Source organism: Anomaloglossus baeobatrachus, chromosome 3 (genome assembly GCF_048569485.1).
Source record: "Anomaloglossus baeobatrachus isolate aAnoBae1 chromosome 3, aAnoBae1.hap1, whole genome shotgun sequence".
Lineage (NCBI taxonomy): Eukaryota > Metazoa > Chordata > Amphibia > Anura > Aromobatidae > Anomaloglossus > Anomaloglossus baeobatrachus.
Genome location: NC_134355.1, coordinates 650,163,001 through 650,187,656, shown reverse-complemented (window position 1 = coordinate 650,187,656; position 24,656 = coordinate 650,163,001). Strand labels below are relative to the sequence as shown.

General features: G+C 47.9%; 1 protein-coding gene across 1 annotated transcript in view; it reads right to left on the bottom strand.

Annotated features, from left to right (window-relative positions):
* Nucleotides 1-13,976: 13,976 nt before the first annotated feature.
* The window catches only part of LOC142297355 (astacin-like metalloendopeptidase), a 46,494-nt gene continuing 35,814 nt past the window's right edge, over nucleotides 13,977-24,656 (bottom strand). Inside the window, exon 13 of the mRNA XM_075341586.1 lies at nucleotides 13,977-14,118. Within this exon, the coding sequence (XP_075197701.1) occupies nucleotides 14,108-14,118 (11 nt within the window). The 3' untranslated portion in view covers nucleotides 13,977-14,107. The remainder of the gene's footprint in view (nucleotides 14,119-24,656) is intronic.

The window sequence follows — 24,656 nt, the reverse complement described above, 5'->3', positions numbered from 1 at the left end:
GGGCTGCATGGCAATATGGAACCAATCCCAAAGGCTGCCAAAAAATTTAAAAGGATACTTATATGAATACATCACCATAACCACCATTCGTACATAAATACATCACCAGAAGTATTTGAGCAGGATTTGGAGAGATTATGCTCAGTTTCTGCTCCAAAAAATTGTGTGAACATATGCTAACTTACACTGACTTTTTGGAGCAGAATCTCCCCAAACCCTTCTCACAATCTTAAGACTCTTTAAGTTTTGAAAATCTTTAAGTTATAACATAGCCAAGAAAGCAGAAAGACAGCATCATAACCACTGTTGGTACATGAATGCAGCGTCAGAACCACAGTTAGTACATGAATGCAGCGTCAGAACCACAGTTAGTAGATGAATGCAGCGCCAGAACCTCCATCAGTACATGAACAAATCACCAAGCTTAGTACAGCGATCAATTGCAATGTCAAGTCAACCCCATGTACAATTATATCACATGAACCTACAACTCCTAGTATACATTTAACAAAGGTAAGGAGATACTGGGAGTTGATGTTATTATCATTATTAGACTGAAGACCATACAAATAAAATAAAAAATAAACATTTATATCCAGGTACCTTTATAGGTGACCTCTTCTTTGATTGGAGTCACTTCCATCACTTTTGTCTCCATGTAGTACGTTCGTCATGATGAGAATTCATGCCCACAGCTTGTCTCTGCAGATTTAGGTCTTTTCCGCCTTCAGCAGCACTTACCGACATATTGCTCTTGAAATAAAAGTATCGTTACATTGCCCTATAAATAAAAAATATCTCCAATACTGCACCCCTGAATAAATAATTGCTTTCTGCACAAAATCCCCCATGCTTCCTCTTTCTAAAATATTTCCCCCATGCTGCAGCTCTCCATAAACCCCATACACCCTCCACCTCTCCAAAATAATTATACACACCCACAGTACTTCCCCAGAGGCAACACACACACACACACTCACACACAGACACAGTACCTCCAACAGACAGCACACACACAGAGTACCCCTCCCACACAGTACCCCCCCCACACAGAAAATTCTCAGACCCACACTCCATAAGAATTTATGGGCATCGTGGGATATTACTCTATTGGATTAAGTCGGAACTTCCAGGATTTATTTTTAATTAATCAAATAGGGAGTGCGGGGAAGTGTATATTTCCCAATTGGATTAAGTCGGAATGTTGAGGATTTTTTTTATTGATTAAACTGGTAAATGAGGGAATCTTTATTCAAATTTTTTTTTCTTGTGTGTGTGCTTTTTTAACTCTACACTTAACTGGTTAGTAATGTGCATATTTGATTCCAAGGACTTGATGCCAGTTGTCAAAACACAGCTGATATCAACCTCAAAAGTATTACCCTGATTACCACAACATCAGAGTAATCGGATATGATGCGCCACTTCTGGGGTTGCTGTGTACTGCTATTTTCAGTCTGGGAAAAGCCAAATAACTGTGGAACGTGAGAGCCTGATAATACCAGCACCCAGCTGTTTGCTTTACATTGGCTGTTTTTCAAAAATAAAGCTGAGCTCGAGAGGTTTTTTAAAATAATTTATTTAAAAATAAAAAAAAAAGTCATGGAATCCCTTCTCTTTTTGATAACCAGCCAAGGTAAAGCTGATAGCTGAGTTATTAAAAAATAGTATAGTATTCAACTTTTTTATTTATTCTCTATGTACATTGTCCTCCAGGGAGATTGCCCCACTTTGCTTACTTTTTCAGCTCATTAGCCCTTATTACAACCATTTTTCAGCACACAAGTTTGGGCCCCCTTTGACTTATATGGGCTTTGGCGTCTGTGGCCATGTTCAGGTCAAGTCCTGGTCATGAACCAAACTTTTATTTAAAGTCAGGCTGAACCTGGCACACCCAAACTTCCATGGCATCCACTTATTTCTACTTGGAAGTCCAAGTGGTCATCTGTAGAGATGAGCGTTGTTCGTATCGAATCATTCGCCAATTTCAAATTCGAGTTGTTTTTGGCGATGTTCAAGTCGTTCGACGAACTCAAACGATTTGCTTAACGTTCGACCGTTCAAGTTACCGTTCGATAACAGTTCGAGCACCAAAAGCGTACAGCTACGTGTGCAGGGAGTCAGCACTGGCAGCCTGCGGTAAGCTGGTAACCAGGGTACTTATCGGGTATCCAAGCAAAGTGCTTTGCTTAGTAACCTGATGTGTACCGTGGCTACGTGTGCAGGGAGCCAGCGCTGGCAGCCTGAGAGCGGTGTACGCTGGTAACCAGGGTACATATCGGGTATCCAGCAAAGCGCTTTGCTTAGTAACCCGATGTGTACCCTGGTTACCAAGCACAGAGTCGTTACACGGGTCGCTGGTGGCTGGTCACTATGGTGATCTGCCTGATTAGCAGCTCACCAGCGACCATGTAGCGACGGACCAACGATCCCTGCCAGGTTGGATCGCTGGTCAGATCATTGATGCGTCGCTATGTGTGACAGAAACCCTAAGCGTTTCTATGACTATAAACATAGCTATAAACGCAAGGAGTGCGTAGTACAATCATGTGTACAGGAAGAGGATTCCTTGTGTTGGTAAACACAGAAGCGTGAATCCTCCCGGTACCGCCACCCCTGCTTCCACCTCCTGTCAGGCGCCATGTCCACTCCCTAGCGGCACCATGGCTGGACTGGAGGTGGAAGCAGCTGTGAAATCACAAGTGAACAGTAGAAAAAAAAAAAAATCATATCCACCTGTCTGCAGACTCCCGACATGTCCGCTCCCATCTCCTCTTCCCGCAACCACCACCCCTAATCCAGCTGTGTGCAGATTCCCTAGACACATCCGATGGCTGCAGGACCTGGCGATGATCAGCTGATGCGGTCACCTGACGGAATCAGCTAACAGTGTAAGTCCAGCGGTGAGGCCGGCTTTTTACCACCCGGCCGGTTAAACTATCAGCTGATGCCATCAAGAGATTTCATCAGATGATTAATGGCAGCTCCTGCAGCAATCAGACGGGAGTCTGCACAGAAGTGAGTAGTTTTTGAGTTTTTTTGCACTGATGCATCAGCTGATTTGAAAAGCCGTTTATACAATCAGCTGATGTGTCATGTGATTCAGGCCCTTGAACCTGACACATCATCTGATCGCTTTGCCTTCCAGCAAACCGATCAGATGATATTGGATCCGGATTGGACGGCGCGGGACCCTTGACCCAGGATTACTGCAGAGGGAGGTTCTTTATTTCAATAAAGATGGAGTCACTAATTGTGTTGTGTTGTATGTCTAATAAAAATATTTTTCTGTGTGTTGTGTTTTTTTTTTATCTGTATTAGAAATTCATGGTGGCCATGTCTAATATTGGCGTGACACCATGAATTTCAGGGTTAGGGCCAGTTGATAATATACAGCTAGCCCTAACCCAGCTGTAAACGCAAGGGGTGGGTAGTACAATCACATGTGCAGGAAGAGGATTCCTTGTGTTGGTAAACACAGAATAGTGGATCCTCCCGGTACCGGCACCCCTGCTTCCACCTCCCGTCCGGCGCCATGTCCAGACAGGAGGTGGAAGCAGCTGTGAAATCAAAAGTGAACAGTAGAAAAAAATATATCATATTCACCTGTCTGCAGACTCCCAGGACACGTCCGATGGCTGCAGGACCTGGTGGTGATCAGCTGATGCGGTCAACTGATGGCATCAGCTGATCGTATAAGTCTAGCGGTGAGGGCGGCTTTTTACCGCCAGGCCGGCTTAAACTATCAGCTGATGCTGTCAGGTGACCACATTAGCTGATTACCGCCGGGTCCTGCAGCGATCGAATGGGAGTCTGCACAGAAGTGTGTAGGTTTTTTTTTTTCTACTGATGCATCAGCTGATTGTATAAATGGCTTTTATACAATCAGCTGATGTGTCATGTGAATCAGGTCCTTGAACACCTGACACATCAGCTGATCGCTTTGCCTTACAGCAAACTGATCAGATGATATTGGATCTAAATTGGACATCGTGGGATCGTCGACCCAGGACTACAGCGGACTGGGGGGTTCTTTAGTTCAATAAAGATGGAGTCAATTATTTGTGTTGTGTTTTATTTCTAATAAAAATATTTTTCTGTGCATTGTTTTTTTTTATATTTACTAGAAATTCATGGTGGCCATGTCTATTTTGGCGTGACACCATGAATTCCAGGCTTAGTACCAACTGAGAATACAAAGCTGGTATTAACCCCTTTATTACCTAGCGAGCCACCGCCATCACAGCCGCTGGATGAGTCGGATAAAGTGCCTGGAAATGGTGCTAAGAAACAATGCGCTATTTACAGGGGTGGCTGTGGGCTGCCGAGAATCCCAGCCCCCAGCTGCCTGGCTTTACCTGACTGGCGATCAAAATATGGCGTGAGCCCACACATTTTTTTTTTAACTATTTATTTTTTTAAATAAAAAAAAATTAATGGGCTTCCCTGTATTTTGATTGCCAGCCAAGGTAATGCCAGGCAGATGGGGGTGGCAACCCATAGTTGTCTGCTTTATCTGCGCTGAGAATCAAAAATACCGCGGAGCGCTACGTCATTTTTTTTTAATGATTTTTTTTACAGTACTATGATGTCAGGCAATCAAAATACAGGGAAGCCCATTTTTTTTTAGTTATTTAAATAAATAATTAAACAAATACCTGGACTCCCACTGCATTTTTTGTATTGGTAGCTAAGGGTAATTCAATCAGCTACTGGCTGCTAACCCCCACTGCTTGGTGTTACCTTCACTGGCAATGGAAAATCCAGGGAAGCATTTTTTTTTTTTTAAGTTTTTTGACAAAAAACTAAAAAAAAATGACGTGGGCTTCGCCATATTTTTGTGCGCTAGCCAGGTACAGCAGGCAGGTACGGCTGCCCCCAACCCCCAGCTGCCTATTTGTACCCGGCTGGGAACTAAAAATATAGGCAAGCACTTTTTTTAATTATTTCATGAATTTCATGAAATAATTAAAAAAAAAAAAAACCTGGGCTTCGCCCCATTTTTGTGTCCAGCCAGTTACAACTAGGCAGCTGGGGAGTGGAATCCGCAGCACAGGTTGGCCCAAGTTGTATGGGCCCCTGCGCTGCGAATTGCAGTCTGCAGCCACCCCAGAAAATGGCGCTTTAATAGAATCTCGCCAAGTATACTGAGTACGGAGATGCTCGGGCGAGCACCGCATACTGGCGACATGCACTGACAGGACCTAGCATGACGTCATAGCCATGTGACCAGTCTGCAGCCAGTGAGATAATACACACGTGACTAGTCTCATGCTATGACATTACGGAAAGGTCCTATCATCAGTGCTGGTTACCGGGAGGACACAGCGATGATCGGAAGGAGATGCGGCGGGAGGCAGTCTGCAAGACGCATCGCGGGACCTGTAAGTATAATGGCAATATTTATTATTAATGTATGTGTATATGTATAATGGGTTTGTATGTGTTTGTTTGCCTGCCATTGTTTGCAATAGGGTTCGAAGGTGTTCGACGAACACACCCGCCGTTCGACGAACCGAACTCGAACACTATTGGGTGGCTCATCTCTAATCATCTGTATCTCCATTTACAGACGTCTGTACTTGCATTTCAAATGGTTGTGAATTGGTAATAATCTTCTGTACTTCAATTTACAACCCCCTCTTCCTCCGGTAACCTGCCTCCTTAGAGGGTTCTGGGGACCAGGACCTTTGGATGGTGGGCTAATGGGGGGAATGCTCATGCAACGTTTAAGCTTGCACCTCCCTTTGCTGGGAAGAATGTTATGTCATATGTTTTCCTTTGCTGTTTAATAAACCCTTTATTCTTTTTACAGCCTGAGGACGTGCTGTGTTTAACCAAGGGGGAATGTAGCGCCCCTGAGCCACTCATGGCACTACTAGGTACTGCATCCCCACAAGGATGCAGGGGCTACCCTCTGGGACCTGGAACACCAGTGCCGGTAACACCTACACACACCTAAAATCCTAGTTCCCACACCACACTAGGGGGCATTGCTAGTCAAATAAGGGGAAGGCCACCCAGTGGGCAGAGCCTGACCAAGTAACTAGACAGTCTGGTGGGTGTGGATTGGGAGCAGTCTGTGATAATGTAGTGAGGAGAGCAAGCGTGCCTCTAGCTGGATCTGTGTAACGGTGACCCGGGGGCACAGGAGTCAGGTTGCCAGCATCGGGGCACCTAAGGACCTCTGGGCCGGAGTCAAGACCCCAGGGATGGTTCGAGGGAGCACCACTGGAACCTGGGCACGCACGGGGCACAGGGCCCTAGGTCAGGCGACAGTTTCACACAGCCTGGCAAATCCTGCACAGGGAGGGTCATCCACGGGCCTCACTTACCTACAGATCCGGGGGCATCAGCAGTAAAGCGATGATCTGGATTCGGGCACATACCTCCCCACAGGGTACACACTGCCAGCTGAAAGGACAGGCCGCTGTATCACAGCTGGGGGACCCCCAAAGTTTCAAGCTTCGAGGTCTCAACTACACTGAGAGTGCTGGGGACAGAGCAACCGAGTCATTAAACTGGCACTGGAAATACAAGGACCTGAACCAGCCGTCCACAGGTTAAAGTGAGTAGAGAAAGGAGATTTTTCAGCTCACCTGCTGTCTGAGTGTTGAAGTCCACAAATGCACGGCATCCACCGGGAGGTCCCAGCCGGTAATACAAGTGTAAGGAGTAACGGAAGAAAGGATCCGGCACGATTATATTATAAAAACATCAAAAATCTTTATTTCCGTGGTTAAAAAAGTACCTGTGGAGACCAGACGGTGTACCTCACAAGAGACTACTTTTTTAACCACGGAAATAAAGATTTTTGATGTTTTTATAATATAATCGTGCCGGATCCTTTCTTCCGTTACTCCTTACACTTAAAGTGAGTAGAGACTGTTCATTACAACCCCGGTGTGGTCACCTTCATTATAGAGTGCAAAGCTCACATATCACAAATTCCCTGGCTCAGCCCTGCCTGCGGAGGGCCTACCACCATAGCTGCCATCAGCATCAGCCCAGGGGTAATTCCACTAAGTAGCGGTGGTTCCATCCTATTAACCACAACCCGCAGGTGGCATCACATGAACATTAACTCTTATCTCCCAGGTAAATAACCCCTTTATAAAAAGCACCCAGGGCACGGGACCGGGCAACGGCCACCACAGTGACATCCCCAATTGTATATACTGCCCGGGACCGAGTACCCCATTCCCTGGGCGACACATAAGCTCTTATGCATAAGTGTATCTAGGCTTTCTGGCGCCAGGGACAAGAATTCCTTTGGCGTGCCCCCCTCCTCCCAAGCGGTTTAAGTAGATATCATGTCACCAATAATTCATGAGATTTGCACACTTACGACCAGCTGCTCTTCATATTTCGCTTGTTTGGGGTTTTTTTCTTCTCATTATCATTCCTCCATTTTTCTTTTGTTTTCCTTTTCTTGTTTTTCTTTTACATTTCCTTGGTCATATCAATTAATGAAATCCCTGTCAAATGATTTATTGCGGATAGTCTCCCCACTGCAGGCCAAGTACATAGTGTACCTATTTTCCATTTGCTATTAAGCCAATATGCTGCCACCTTGTGGCTATTGTGTATAGAGCATGCAGCTGCTAACATACTGTACATCCATTTCTAGGAGTTCAAGGTAGTACGCATGTGCGGGCCGTGTCCGGCTTGTTCCTGGTTCTGTGTCTTCTCATGATTCCCTGTGCAGCAAGCACCCTGCAGCATGGAGTGTCATGTGATGTGGACGGCCATGTTCCCCTGGAATGTGTCAATCAATGCCCGTCTCTCAAACTATTGGCAAACTGAGAGAAGTAGGAAGTATAGAAAGTTGTCTCACATGACCGTAAGAATGAAAATCTCATATGAGTGGAGAGGCCATGTGATGACTGCTGAAACCATCAAGCAGAGCTGAATGCTGAGTTAGGAAAGCTACAAAATGTACTTTTATAATTTAAGGGGTTGTCCACGTTTGAGATGAAAGTCTACCATCACTCTAGGTGACTGCAGGCTTCTGGATGCTCAGGCACAGCACACTTTTAGGATTCTCCGGTGCCAGTGGAAGAGTGGACGGTCATGTAAGCACAAGTATGAGATTTGTATTCTTCTGGCCATATTCTCACTAGACGTGTCCAACCTTGCTCAATTCATTTTCATTGAGCTTTACCATGCATGTCTAGTCAGTATGTGACCACATTGCATACTTGTGGATTCTCTACCTCACGCTCTCCCAGTTGACACCATAGAATCCTGACAGCATGCGGGCTGTGAGAATTCAGAAGTCTTCAGTCACCTAGAGTGACTGCAGACTCCTCACAAACTTGGACAACCTCTTTAATGCTCATAATGTAAAAAAAAAATAGTAACTCTTAACTTGTCAGATGGAACAATACTTTATTGACATAGCCATGTATCACATAATCCTACAAGTTACGGATTGTTACATGTGTACGGGATTAGGACTAATAATAGCACAAGAATACATTACCAGAAACACCAGAGGTAAAGAAATGTATCATCAGAACCCCTATGTCATGTGATGTTCAGCTCTGCACACATCTGTTGGTACTTTGGCATCAGACTCTGCTCACACTGCAGAGTCTGATAAGCTACTTGGGTCTGATGGAGTGTTCAGTCAGAGAGCCGGGCGTTGGCTAGTTCTGGTTCACTCTTCAGTTCTGCAGGAGTAAATTCCTTTAGACTGGTGAGCAAGACCTTAATAGTCAGGTTGCTGATTGCCATGTGCAGCTGTCACCTTCCTTTATTAAGCACGCCTTTCTTCCTTCTTGTGCCGGTGATAGCTCATGCAAACCTTGGTCTTTTTGGTACTCCTATATATTGTGATTTGTGCTACACTTGTGGGTGGTGAGAGCGTTCCCCTGTGGTGTGTTACTTCCTCCCCTTTTTCGTTATTCCCCTGTTCACACTTTTTTGCTCCTGTGTGTTTTGAGTGCTGGGTGTACGAGTGACATGGTGTGTACCACACTCAATATGGACCAAAGGAAGAGAAGGAAAGAGTGGTCTCAGGAGATTAGAAAGAAAATTTTTGACAAGCATGTTGAAGGTAATAAGACCATCTCCAAGCAGCTTGATGTTCCTGTGACTACAGTTGCAAATATTATTCAGAAATGTAAGATCCATGGGACTGTAGCCAACCTCCCTGGATGTGGCTGCAGGAGGAAATTTGATGACAAATCAAAGAGACTGATAATACAAATGGTAACAAAAGAGCCCAGAAAAACTTCTAAAGAGATTAAAGATGAACTTAAAGCTCAAGGAACATCAGCGTCAGATCGCACCATCTGTCCTTGTTTGAGCCACAGTGAACTTCATGGGAGACGAGCAAGGAGGACACCATTGTTGAAAAAAAAAATCATAAAAAAGCCAGATTGGAATTTGCCTAACTACATGTTGATAAGCCACAAAACCTCTGGGAGAATGTCCTATGGACATATGAGACAAAAATTAAACTTCTTGGCAAGACACATCAGCTCTATGTTCACAGATGGAAAAATGAAGCATAACATGAAAAGAACACTGTCCCTACTGTGAAACACGGAGGAGGCTTGGTTATGTTCTGGGGCTGCTTTGCTGCATCTGGCACAGTGTGTCTTGAATCTGTGCAGGGTACAATGAAATCTTAAGACTATCAATGGATTCTAGAGAGAAATGTGACACGCCCGCCCCAGGGTCAGGGGCACTCTGAACCGGACTGGACTAGTCCGGGGATGTCAGCAGTGACGGGTATCCGGCTCCGTGACCCTGGCGGTGTCGCAATAATAATAAAGGGAGGATGATGATGATGGGAGTTATAGTTAAATATTAAGTAATGTTTGTGACGCCACCTGTGGATTGCGACTTTGGATCCGTGGCTTCTGGACGGGACCTCCGGGGATAGTATTATGGCAGCTGAGGTATTTCTGCTCCCCACAGGTGGAGCGGGTAACCCCGGGGCAACTGTTAGGAAGGTCTCTGATGGAACTGGATGGGGCACAGGAACAAGCAGACGACAAGAGGCTTGCAGTCAAGATGTTTTACTCAGTCTGTTCCAAAACTGCAGCTGACCGGTTTCCCCATGATGTGCCTTGGCTAGACCAGTAGATTAATTATTACACTAGACACTAGGACTTACAGTATATATACAGTAGGTACTGAAAATATTCTGACCCCTTTAACTTTTTCACTCTTTGTTTCATTACAGCCATTTGGTAAATTCAACATACCGTATTTTTCGCTTTATAAGACGCACTTTTGTTCGCCCAAATTTTGGGGGAAAATAGGGGGTGCGTCTTATAAGCCGAATATACGGGGGGTATATATATATATACACACTGCAGGGTCCAGTGGAGGTGGGGGCGCTGCTGGGCGCAGGTGAACGCTGCGGCGGCAGCGTTTGATCTCCTGCTCCCGCTCATATAATATGCACAGCCGCTGTCCATCTCCGGTGGTGCTGAAATCGCACGCAGTGATGGGCTGGGGGAGCGGTGCATATTATATGAGCCTGCGCCCCCCTGTGATGGCACATGCCCCCCCTGTGTTAGATTTGGCCCCCAGGCTGCTGCTCATTCTAAAATAAAAAAGCTTTACTTACCCCCTCCAGCGTCCCTGCTTCCACTGTGATCAGGCATGCAGAGATCTCAGGCTGCTGTGCCGATCACATGACCGCACTGACAACCAGGAAGTGGAAGAACAGAAGCACGGAGGGAGACAGGAGGGAGATAAACGCTGGAGGAGGTAAGGAAAGACGTTTTTTTATTACTATGGGCAGCAGCCTGGGGGCGATATCTAACACAGGGGGACTTGTGCGATCTATAGGGGCCATGGGCAGCACAGGGGAATGTGTGCCATCACAAGGGGGCTATATTCAATATAAGGGGGCCATATCCAGATTAAGGGGGGCTAATTCTAGGATGGGGGGCTATGAGGGACATATATACCCTATATGATTTGTTAGAGGGACACTGGAATTATAAGATGGACCACATTTAACATTAAAAAAAAAAATAATTCTCTTTTCCTTCAGCAAATTTGGGGGTGCGTCTTATAATCAGGTGCGTCTTATAAAGCGAAAAATATGGTAGTTCATTTTTTCTCTCATTAATGTACACTCTGCACCCCATCCCCATCTTGACAGAAAAAAACAGAAATGTAGAAATTTTTGCAAATTTTTAAAAAAAAAAACAACCTGAAATGTCACATGGTCATAAGTATTCAGACCCTTTAATCAATATTGAGTAGAAGCCCCCTTTTGAGCTAATACAGCCATGAGTCTTCTTGGGAATGATGCAACAACCTTTTCACACCTGGATTTGGGGATCCTCTGCCATTCTTCCTTGCAGATCCTCTCCAGTTCCGTCAAGTTGGATGGTGAACGTTGATGGACAGCTCTAACGTGTTGCGGGGTGGTAGCCGTGGGCGAGGTAATTATCTAACACGCTACATGAAAATGTGGGTCCTGGCTGGGTGTGTGGTGCACTACAGTGGTGATACACCTTTGAAGGCCGCATGTTGCCGATGGCTTTGGCTGGCCAGGACCAGATGGTACACAGTTCCAGAGAGGAAACCACAACTTTTTTATAAACACAAAGTCTTTACTGAACAGACGGCTGATGATAACACTATGCACAATAAAGTGGGCACATTGCTTCATGGACATGTCATATGCATTAAAGAGTAACTCCAGACATATTCCTGCAGAATGTTCATTCTCATATGTCCCTAAAACATTCCACATAAGCCTGAGCAATTCACCACCACCGAGCTCCACCTGACATCACAGTCCTCCAGAGTCACTCCGTCCTCTCTGTGGCTTCACATCATATTCCTCTCCCATGGAGATTGTGCCAATATGGCTGGAGTAGGCTAATCGCTTCCTGATGCTTCTGGATCTGCCACCCAAGACTCTCTAGTCGACGCGCGTACTATTTCTTCTAGGCCTGTCCCTTCTTGAGCTATAAGCCATTAAGGGCCGCACTGCTGAGAATCTTCCTTAGGGATCAGTCTGTCTGTCACTCACTTACTCAGTGGATTCAGACTTGACTCCAGTCACTCTGTATTGTAGATGGCTCTTTTCTCTGCTCAGAATCTCACTTTCATGGCTCTTGGTCTCCTCTCCTATTACAGTTCACCTATATCATGCGGCTCTGCTGCTCCTCAGACCTGAAGTCTGTTTCTGTCACAGGCTGGGCTCTAACTGACGTTCCCACAGAAACCATTTCTCTCCCTAAGCACTAGCTTCTCCCCTATAGGCTAATCCCAAGATCCCAACTGTCAACTATCCATTGCGGGGCAGATTTAACCTTTCAGCTGCAGACCTATAATACTTTTTTAAGTCTCCTACATTATATACTACATAGCATTAAACCTTATACCAATACATACATTACATCTTCAATACTGCCTCACCTCTACATAGTAACATTTCTACATAACATTACTTTATATCTTACCACATATGTAAATATTTAAGAACACATTTAGTGTGTTCAGGGGTAGGAAATCGACCACCATTTTACATAGCCATTTTCAGGTCTCTCCAGAGATGCTCAATTGGGTTTAGGTCAGGGCTCTGGCTGGGCCAGTCAAAAATGGTCACAGAGTTGTTCTGAAGCCACTCCTTTGTTATTTTAGCTATGTGCTTAAGGTCATTGTCTTGTTGGAAGGTGAACCTTCGGCCAAGTCTGAGGTCCAGAGCACTCTGGAAGAGGTTTTCTTCCGGGATATCTTTTTACTTGGCCACATTCATCTTTCCTTGAATTGCAACCAGTTGTCTTGTCCCTGCAGCTGAAAAACACCCCCATAGCTTGATGCTGCCACCACCATGTTTCACTGTTGGGATTATATTGGGCAGGTGAGCAGCAGTGCCTGGTTTTCCCCACACATACTGCTTAGAATTATCATCAAAAAGTTCTATCTTCGTCTCATCAGACCAGAGAATCTGATTTCTCACAGTCTGGGAGTCCTTCAAGTGTTTTTTTTTTTTTGCAAACTCTATGCTGGCTTTCATATGTCTTGCACTGAAGAGAGGCTTCCATCGGGCTACTCTGCAATAAATACCCAACTTGTGGAGGGCTGCACTGATAGTTGACTTTGTGGAACTTTCTCCCATCTCCCTACTGCATCTCTGGGTTCTTCTTTACCTCTCTCACAAAGGCTCTTCTCCCACGATTGCTCAGTTTGACTGGACGGCAAGGTCTAGGGAGAGTTCTGATGATCCTAAACTTTTTCCATTTAAGGATTATGGAGGCCACTGTGCTCTTAGGGACTTTGAGTACTGCAGAAATCCTTTTGTAACCTTGGCCAGATCTATGCCTTGCCACAATTCTGTCTGTGAGCTCCTTAAGCAGTTCCATTGACCTCGTGATTCTCATTTGGTCTGATATGCACTGTGAGCGGTGAGGTCTTATATAGACTGGTGTGCACCTTTCCAAATCAAGTCCTATTAATTTAATTAAACACAGCTGGACTCCAATGAAGGAGTAGAACCATCTCAATGAGGATCACAAGGAAATGGACAGCAGGTGACTTAAATATGAGTGTCTGAGAAAAGGGTCTGAATACATATGACCATGTGATATTTCAATTTTTCTTTTTTTAAAAATTTGCAAAAATTTCTACAATTCTGTTTTATTTTCTGTCAAGATGGGGATGGGGTGCAGAGTGCACATTAATGCGGAAAAAAAATAACTTTTTTAAATTTACGAAATTGCTGCAATGAAACAAAGAGTGAAAAATTTAAAGGGGCCTTAATACTTTCCGTACCCACTGTATATCTGGATGGGAGATATTACTGGTCCTAAACAAAGCAACCACTTAATCCCATGTATTTTGGTAAATAGCCAGTACCTTTAATGAATTGACATAACAGATACTAAGGATGATAACATTACATTCTAAAATACATCATTCCGTTGAAAGTATTATGTAGTATTCAATAATAATAAAAACGGCACCATTACTAAAGATCATTAATAACATTACATTGTCATTTAGAAATTATTCATGATAATTACATAAAATTAAAAAATAGTGATTTAAAAATAAAAAAATAAAATGGATATGGTCATTCTTCTTCCAGATCAATCGGACTGTCCTAATCTTCTCCTGCATTTCAGATTGGCACTATAAGAGAGAAAAAAAATGATCTCCTTAAATGGCAAAAAACACAAATTTACAGCTCAGGTCCAACGTGATACAATCAATTAGCATTTCCCATGTATGAAATTTGTTGTCATTGTCAACGCCACCATGTTTTGTTTTTTTTTTGTTTTGTTTTTTTAATTTGTGCTGTTTCGACAGAAAGATATAAATATTATGGCTTTTGGGATACAGCATTAAAAAAATTTACAAAATTACTTTTCCCCCCCAGAATACATCACCCTTCTTACCATATGTGTAAGTTCACACAACCATATTTTCGTTTTGCGTGCTGTCCCTGAACAAAAATTAGATAACAGAGAGAGGTAGAGAGGGGCTTTCAAACACCGCGCCAATGATCACCGATGAGAGAAGTCAGATTAATGTATCTTTATTTTGCACAGGTCTACGCGTTTCTGGAGACTCAGCTCCCTTCCTCAGGACCGTAAAGCATAAGACAACATCAAAGTGATTTGATGTTGTCTTATGCTTTACATATGAAGAAGAAAACGGCACTTCCTTCGTATATATTTTCAAAAGATGTTGGGGTGCACTTCAGGTTCCAAAGCCATACAACAAGAAGTAACAAGGCACTCCCAAAGTGTGATGAAAAAGTGTATTTATTGTGCTTGAAGAACGTTTTCGGTCCAAATTGGACCTTCCTCAGTAGCACAAATGTGAGGAGTGATGTGGCATGGACTGCGGGCGCGGAATCCACCGCTGCATGGGGAGTCACATTAAAAAGAATCTTTAACCTCACCATTTGATAACATTTAAAAGAATAAAGAAGGGTGCCACATGGATTGCTAACGGGTTACATATTGACCACCATACGGATGAAATCACCTTTTTTCTGGATGAAAATTGGACCTTTTTTTATATGCTTGAGTTAACTCAGCCTATGAACGTATAAATATAAGGAAGTTATGTCGCTGATGAAGAAAAAGATGAAGATACTTGGTCGTTATTATGGCTTGCATGTTAACAGAAACATGTTCGCTGATTCGTGCTGCCCAAACCAAAGGCAGCATGAATCTGACCGTGGATGAATGATTGTAGTCTGGTATATTTTTCTCTGAAACACTCTGGCTTTTCAGAGAAAGAATAGTTAGAATATTTGATTGGGGATCTGTGGCGCCCCAGGACCTGGTCGCCACAACAGCATTGCCCTCCCAAAGGGTTAATGCTGAGCCTGGAGGTAATTGGGAGATCTATTGGCAAGTAAGTTCAACACCCAACGCAGTTCTCCCTCCGGCCAGCAGAGGGAGCTCTGAACCTGGAATTTCAGGGAGGATTCCTTAAGTCTGGCTGGAGGGAGGAAGTAGTGGTTAGTCTGTAGACAGGAGTGAAAGAGGACAGACGGAGAGTAGTGCTGCCTTGTAGAACTGGGGCCTAGAGCTGGGATAGCTTGGCCCAGTGAAGCAAGAGGTGCAGAGAGGCACAGAAGAGACTCGGGCATCGGAGTCTGTGGTTGCCAGGGCATAAAATCCATCCCTGGTAGCTGAATCCGGAGGGCAGGAGAGCTGCAAGCCCCCTGGCCCAGAAGCAATCTGAAGGTACAGCTGCATCCCAAGGGCCCGGTGTGGACTCCAGCAGAGAAGCACAAGAGAGGGCCTGCGCAGTCTACCACACAGAAAAAGGGACGAACCACCAGTCCCAGCAGCAAGAGGGCAATTGCTCACCCAAAGTGCAGTGTCCTAAAACAGCAAAGAAAGATTAGGGAGTAGGCCTCATACTCAACTGGCCAAAGATCACCCCAGGCACTTCCAGGCCGGCCGGACCATCTTTACCATCTGTGACGGTCTCCCTGGACTAAACTTCTGCCGAGTAAAAGTGGAGAAGGTAAAGAGACTACTGTTTGTGCCTGTTTCTTTCATTGCTTGTCGGCCCTGCACCGTGTTAGTCACACAACACCATAGACTTCCACAAGCACCAACTGTGTCCCGGGGCACCGCTCCACCTGTGGGGAGCAGTACCACCATCGCTGCCACTTCATCGCCCCGGAGGCCTTACACAGCAGCGGCGGCTTAATAGCCGCATACCACAGGTGGCGTCACGAACACAAACTTAAAGTCATCAGCCACATATTCTACTGACACCCACCAGGGCCACGGAGCCGGGCCCAGCCACCACTGACTACCACCGGACTAGTCCGGCCCAGCACCGGGTGTCCCATAGCCCTGGGGTGGGCGAGTCAAATTTGGCGTCACGAACAGGATTTCGTGCCGGGTCACACCGGGTACTGTGCGCCTGCAGGAATTGTGCTTAAAAGACTGTGTACTGTCTGCAAACTGCCGCCGCCATTAGCCTCGCCGAGCGCAGGAAGAAGGGGGGCGTGCCTGACAAAGAGCGCAAAGGGAGCGCGCCATCAGAGCAGAGCGCCGTTAACCCCGCGCGACCCAGAAGTTAATTTGAAAAGTGAACGGAGCCTGGTAAGGTTCACTAAGGGGGAGGAAGATGTCCGACTCAGAGGGAGAGCAGGTGGCTGCCATCGCCCGAGGCGCCGCAGCACCGGCCGAAGCAATCCCAGTCGCCGTCGCCCCAGCCCCCGCTGTAGCGCCGGTAATGCCGATCACAATGCCGTACATCCCGGGAGCAGAATGGCTGCCGCAGTACTCCGGGGAGTCCCATACCTTGAGCGACTTCAGAGAAAGCCTGCGCAGCTTGTTCCGGGTGTATCCTCTGACTGAGAGCCAGAAGGTGGGCATATTAATGGGACAGCTAGCCGGCGCAGCCCAGCGTGAAGTGAAGTCCTGGCCTGATACAGATAAAGGGACAGTAACCCAGATATTGGCCAAGCTAAAGAGTACTTTTGACACCCGCACCGCAGCAGAGATAAAGATGAGATTCTTTGGGTGCAAGCAGCGGGCCACAGACAGCATAAGGGACTATGCCTTAAACTTGCAGGAGGCCCTGAAAGCAGTTAAACAGGTGGACCCAGAGAGTGTACATGAAGAACACAAACTCCTAACTGAGCAGTTCATAGAGGGGCTCCGGTCAGATGCCCACAGGACCCAGCTGCGTATCATGGTCCTGCAGAACCCTGCTCTGGACTTTGCAAAGTTTAAGGACCAGGCCATCTGGGTACTGAGAGAATCTACACCGAATGACCCGGTACCCCTCCAGCCTCTTGCTATCACGTACCCCGGGGTGGTGCCTGCAACACGAGCTGCTGCAGGGGCTGAGGCGCAGTCCCTGGATAAGGATCCCACTGCAGAGCTCAGACAGCAGGTCCAGGAGCTGACCAGGACTGTAGCTGCCCTTGCCAAGACCGTGCAGTCTCTACAAGTGACCCCATCACCTGCAGGAATCGAGTTGGCCTCCAGCCCAGATGACGTCCCATGGATGCGACAGAGGAGGATTCCGCCGACCCGAGGAAAAGACACAGACCGGTATGATTCAACAGGACAACCGATCTGCCGCCGCTGCAGCCAGGCGGGCCACATTGCACGACGCTGTCCTTTAAATGGGCCGAGCCTGGGGCCAGGAGCCAACCCCCAGGTGTAAGGAAGCCCGGCTCAAACCCCAGCCGCAGCAAGTATGTGGGAGGACGACCGGTCCTTCCTATTGTGCTGGATGGGATCCCTTTTGAATGCCCTCCTGGATACGGGGTCCCAGGTAACAACCATCCCCTACAAACTGTACAAAAGATATTGGGCTGATTCAGACATTGACCATGGCCCAGATGATGATTTAACAATTGTGGCCAGTAATGGTCAGCCCTTACCTCAAATTGGGTACAAAGAAGTAACCATTAAAGTGGGGCGGGTAGAATTGCCATGTCAGGGGATGATAATTGTAGATATTGATCGCAAAGAATCTGACCCACTGCTAACCATTGGTACAAATGTGATAGAAAATTGTATTGCCGAAGTGATAATTTTGTTGCAACAGGCGTCTGAAACCGCCAGCTCCGGGCAGCAGCGTGCCCTACAGAGGGAGATCAGAGCCCTGATGAGGAGGCAGCAGGTAGAGCTGGCCGGAGGAGAAATTGGCAGTGTGAGGGTAAGTGACCCCCTCCCCATTGCAATACCCCCAAGAAGTGAAATGTTGATATGGTGTCGGGCAGCAATAGGCCTCAAGGGTCAGGATTACCATGCCTTGGTAGAACCGGTGTATTCAGACAGTAGGCCTGGAGTCCTGGTAGCCAGAGGGGTAGCAGACGTCCGCAAGGGGAGAGTGCCCGTCCGTGTCCTGAATTGTGGGGAGGAGGAGGCCAAATTGCCCCGGTACGCCACTCTAGCAAAACTGTACACTGTCAGCAACAATACCATCAAAGCAGTGGAACCCTTGATCCCATCCGAACAGGCGGAAGACAATGGCTCCAAGGGGCAGCTGGAAGACTGGTGCCAAAAATTACATGTGGGCACCGACTCCACCCCCTCACACCAAAAGCATGGGGTTTACCGGGTGGTACAGGAGTACGAGCGGGTCTTCAGCAAACACCCCCTAGATTTTGGGCAGGTGAAAGGGGTTAAACATCAAATCCCCACGGGTGATCATCATCCCATTAAAGAGAGATACCGCCCTGTACCCCCCGCACAGTATCAGCGTGCCAAAGAAATGTTGCGGGAAATGAAGGAGGCTGGGGTTATCAGAGATAGTTGTAGCCCCTGGGCAGCTCCACTAGTGCTCGTAAAGAAAAAAGATGGTACAATGAGAATGTGTGTAGATTACAGGCAAATTAACCGCATTACACATAAAGATATTTATCCACTGCCCAGGATAGAGGAGTCACTAACAGCCTTAAAGTCAGCTAACTATTTCTCCACCTTGGATCTCACCAGTGGGTATTGGCAGGTTCCCGTGGCAGAGGCGGACAAGGAGAAGACTGCATTCACGACACCAATGGGCCTCTGTGAGTTCAACTGTATGCCATTCGGGCTCTGCAACGCTCCAGGGACATTCCAAAGGCTGATGGAGTGCTGCTTGGGCCACCACAACTTTGAAACCGTGCTGTTGTACCTGGATGACGTCATAGTCTACTCCAAGACTTATGAAGACCACCTGAGGCACTTAGCAGAAGTGTTTGAGTCCTTGTCGAAATATGGCCTGAAGATAAAGCCGTCCAAATGTCACCTCTTGAAGCCAAAGGTACAGTACCTGGGTCATGTGGTCAGCGCGGAAGGTGTGGCACCTAATCCGGAGAAAGTCACCGTAATCAAGGACTGGCCAAGACCCACCACGGTAAAGGAGGTGCGGCAGTTCCTTGGGCTGGGGGGCTACTACCGAAGGTTCATTGATGGTTTCACCAAGATAGCAGCGCCCCTTCAAGATCTCCTGGTGGGCCAGCCAAAGCAGGCTAAGAAGCAGAGCCCTCCATTTGAATGGAGCAGCCAACTAGAAACATCCTTTGTCCGGCTGAAAGGGGCTCTCACGGGAGAAGAGATTCTGGCCTACCCTGACTACAGCCAGCCGTTTGTACTGTATACAGACGCCAGCAACGTGGGACTGGGAGCAGTTCTGTCCCAGGTGCAGGGAGGCAGAGAGAGGGTGATAGCGTACGCCAGTAGGAAGCTACGGCCCACAGAAAGGAATCCAGAAAACTACAGTTCCTTCAAGCTGGAGTTCCTCGCTATTGTTTGGGCAGTGACTGAACGCTTCAAGCACTATCTGGCATCGGCCAAGTTCACCATCTTCACGGACAACAATCCGTTGACACACCTGGCAACAGCCAAGTTAGGTGCGTTGGAACATCGATGGATGGCCCGGCTGTCTAACTTTGACTTTACCATCAAGTATCGGGCTGGCAAGAAGAATAACAATGCTGATGCGCTGTCCAGAATGCCTCACTTACCCGAGTCTGGAGAAGACCTGGATGAACTCGAAGAGATAGTTACCGGCTTTCCATCACCAAGGTGTTTCCCAGTGTGAGCATGCTGTAGGAGTGAAGCGCTCGAGCCAGCACGAAGTCTCGGTCAACCCATTACTCCACCATAATTGGGAAGAGACACAGAACGGTGACCCGGCCGTGCGATTGGTCAAAGAAAAGCTAGCACAAGCTGAGACTCATCTTGGCCCAGATGCTCCAGAAGAAGCCCAGCAGTTGTGGAAGGAGAGGGGACGACTGTTCACCTATCAAGGCAAGCTCTGTAAGAGATATGTCAACTGGCGAACGAATGAACTCGTCTGGCAGATAGTGGTTCCGCAGAGGGATGCTCCAATGGTCCTAGCAGCTTATCATGATAATGCAGGACACTTCGGGTGGAAGAAGTTGGAGACCCTACTCCGTGATCGGTTCTACTGGGTGCACATGAGAAAGACAGTCGAGAAGTGGTGCCGAGACTGTGGTCCGTGTAACCTGAGGCGGAAAGATGATGCTAGCCAGAGGTCTCCCCTACAACCAATTGTCACGAAGCAGCCCCTGGAGTTGGTGGCTCTGGACCACGTGAAGTTAACACCAAGCCGGTCAGGTTATGTGTACGCCCTCACCATTGTGGACCATTACTCTCGTTTCCTGGTAGTAGTGCCCGTGAAGGACCAGACAGCCCGAACAGCAGTGAGAGCATTTCAGGCCTACTTTTGTCGACCTCACGGTTACCCTGAAAGGGTACTGACTGATCAGGGTCCTGCATTCGAGGCAGAAGTGTTCCAAGAGTTCTGTAACATGTACGGTTGTAAGAAAATCAGAACCACACCGTACCACCCCCAAACCAATGGATTGTGCGAGAAGATGAACCATGTGGTTATGGACATGCTCAAGACTCTACCTTTGGAAGAAAGAAACCAATGGCCAGAAAAGTTACCAGATCTGGTAGACTTGTACAACCATATCCCGGTGAATTCGACCAACTGCAGCCCTGCTTACCTGATGCGAGCCAGACCTGGCAAGTTACCCGTAGACTTTGAGATGGGGACTGTGTCACCTGAGGCGGTTCAGGAAATAGAGGATTGGGATACAGAGCGGCAGCAGCGGTACCGTAAGGTCCAGGAATGCGTAGAGAGGAGCCTGTCTCAAGCAAGAACGAGACAAGAGCAGCATTACAATCAAACAGCCCCAGCAACTCCCTTAGCACCTGGAGAACAAGTCCTCAAGAAGAAGCGGAGGACGCATAAATTGGATGATCAGTGGGAAAACGAGCCCTACACCATTATCCCCTCCAACTTTGACAATAGTAAGGTATGCCTCATAAGCAAGGATGAAGGCAAGACCTATCAAGCAATTTCTCGAGACCGCCTGAAAGCGTGCCCTGAACGGTGCAGAACCCAAAAAGAAGTAGAAGAAGTACAAGAAAGTCCCCAAAGTCAAGAAAAAGAGGAAGAGATGACCCAAACAATCCTTGGAAAATTCCCCAAAACTTGGACCCGAATAAACAATGCCATAGTGGTACCAGTCTTGACGTTCCCGCAGTTGGTCGAGCCAGAAACAGAAGGGGTTCCAGATCCACCCAAAGAACCGGCCGCTCCAACACGAGGTGACACGCCAGCAGTGGAACAGGAGGTTCAACCCCCTGCCAGTGGTGAACCTGCCGTACCCTTGGCGAATCTGAGATCCCATAGGCAACCGACATGTATCCCTGTCAGGGTTAGGCCTACCAATCACACGGGGGGGGCAGACACTCTAAGTAGTCAGGGACAAACCCCAGAGCTACGCCGGTCCCAACGTAGCACTCGGGGACAGCCCCCTCCAAGGTATAGAACATAGAAAGTAAAATATCTAACAGAATGTAAATAGTTATGTGAAATGTCTGTCATGTTGTGTATAAAATGCTTTTGTCTTAGGTGATTAAGTAAATGGACAATTGGGCCACTGGACTATGGGTGGCCAACACCTAAATTGTTCATAGTTAGCACCAGTGTGCTCAACACCCCTGAAGAAAAACCCGTCCGGCGTGCATAGAGTGGGGTCATCAATGCTCTGACGCACGCCCAGAGCCTACGTTGGGGGTTTGATCGCGGCGGGTCCCCCATGGAGCAGTGTAATGGACACCCGGCAGGGAGCCACAGTGGACTCTTATAGTAATGTTTAAGTTTGTAATGTTCAAGTAATGCGCCTCCCATAATGGGATGAAATGTTCTAACATGTTATGTTTGTTTCTACAGTCCGGGAGTACTGAATTTAACTAAGGGGGAGTGTGGCGCCCCAGGACCTGGTCGCCACAACAGCATTGCCCTCCCAAAGGGTTAATGCTGAGCCTGGAGGTAATTGGGAGATCTATTGGCCAGTAAGTTCAACACCCAACGCAGTTCTCCCTCCGGCCAGCAGAGGGAGCTCTGAACCTGGAATTTCAGGGAGGATTCCTTAAGTCTGGCTGGAGGGAGGAAGTAGTGGTTAGTCTGTAGACAGGAGTGAAAGAGGACAGACGGAGAGTAGTGCTGCCTTGTAGAACTGGGGCCTAGAGCTGGGATAGCTTGGCCCAGTGAAGCAAGAGGTGCAGAGAGGCACAGAAGAGACTCGGACATCGGAGTCTGTGGTTGCCAGGGCATAAAATCCATCCCTGGTAGCTGAATCCGGAGGGCAGGAGAGCTGCAAGCCCCCTGGCCCAGAAGCAATCTGAAGGTACAGCTGCATCCCAAGGGCCCGGTGTGGACTCCAGCAGAGAAGCACCAGAGAGGGCCTGCGCAGTCTACCACACAGAAAAAGGGACGAACCACCAGTCCCAGCAGCAAGAGGGCAATTGCTCACCCAAAGTGCAGTGTCCTAAAACAGCAAAGAAAGATTAGGGAGTAGGCCTCATACTCAACTGGCCAAAGATCACCCCAGGCACTTCCAGGCCGGCCGGACCATCTTTACCATCTGTGACGGTCTCCCTGGACTAAACTTCTGCCGAGTAAAAGTGGAGAAGGTAAAGAGACTACTGTTTGTGCCTGTTTCTTTCATTGCTTGTCGGCCCTGCACCGTGTTAGTCACACAACACCATAGACTTCCACAAGCACCAACTGTGTCCGGGCCACCTGTGGGGAGCAGTACCACCATCGCTGCCACTTCATCGCCCCGGAGGCCTTACACAGCAGCGGCGGCTTAATAGCCGCATATGTGGCGCCCCTGAGGCTTCCGTCGCCACAGGTCATTGCACCCCATCAGCGGTGTGATGCCCCATTCTGGGAGAGGAAGAGAGTGAACTCCGGTCCCCTGGTAAATCCACACTACACCCATTGCTGGGGACACACAGGACCAGGGAAAGTGGCAGGCAACCCTCCCATGCTGCATGCTGAGAGGGGCTGTAAGACCCATCCCTGCTCCCATAGGGTGGTAGCTTAGCAACTGGGGAGGTGGGAGGAGCCACCAGAGAGCAGATAGAGAAAGGAAGGTCAAGTTAGTTTCAGTTTACCTCAGGGAGTGAGAGAAGCAGCATGTAGTTGGAGGAGAAGAACGGGAGAAAGGAGGGAGGAGGAGGCCTGCTGAGGCAGGCAAGGAGGAGAAAGGAAAGAAAGAAAGAAAGGGTCGCAGGGCCGCGGGTAGTCCTGTAGGTACCACGAGCTGTCCTTGTTGGGTACCGAAGCCGAGGGCCCAGAGGCGCTACGAGTAGCTGCAGGCTGCGGTGGCCTGGTCCACAGTGACATCGGTGGAGTGATTAGCTGCGACAGGGGACGGTCCCTAGAGACTGGAGGAGTGAAAAGACAATCTCCAGACAGTAAAAACCGAGGCCCAGGGAATTGCAAGCTCCCAGGGCCAGAACCCAGAGCAGACCTTCAGAAAAGGGGTAATCAGCCGACAGGTGACCCCCCAGCCTGGAGGCTGTAATGGAGGCCAAGCCAAGTCCATCTAACTAAGGCAAGGCTAGTGAAGACAGCAGAGAAAGAGACACTAAGAGAGAGGGTACCGGATTTCACACTCTGAATCACCCAGAAGACGGAGGTCCCTGACAGCGGTCCCAGCAGTCCAAGGGTTCTGCCTGCCCTGACAAGAACTGTGAGTAAAAGAACTTGAACTGCACCTCTGAAGTTGCCTCAGTTATTTCATCTGCATAGACATTTACAAGCACCAACTGTGCCCCGGGCATTGCTCCACCTGTGGGGAGCAGTACTACCATTGCTGCCATAATATCATCCCGGAGGCCTCACACAGCAGCGGCGGCTTATTAGCCGCATACCACAGGTGGCGTCACGAACACAAACTTTAACTTAAGCCACTTATTCTACTGACACCCACCAGGGCCACGGAGCCGGGCCCAGCCACCACTGACTACCACCGGACTAGTCCGGCCCGGCACCGAGTGTCCCATAGCCCTGGGGTGGGCGAGTCAACTTTTGGCGTCACGAACAGGATTTCGTGCCCGGTCTAACCGGGTACTGTGCGCCTGAAGAACCGTGTGACAGACTGTGTACTTTACTGAGAAACCACCGCCATTAGCGCTGCTGAGAGCGGGAAGAAGGGGGGCGTGCAAGAAGAAAGGGCGCGAAGAGAAGCCCCGCCCCCTTGTCCAAGAAAAGCGCGCGAAGTGGTGCCCGCCATAGAAGGCGGAGGAAGAAAAGATGGCGCGTGAAGAAGCTAAAAGGATGGACGCCGAGCAACGAGCGGCCAGAGGAGGAGTGGCCGAGCCGGGACACGCACCTCAGAACCGGGTTGTGTCCTGCGTCCT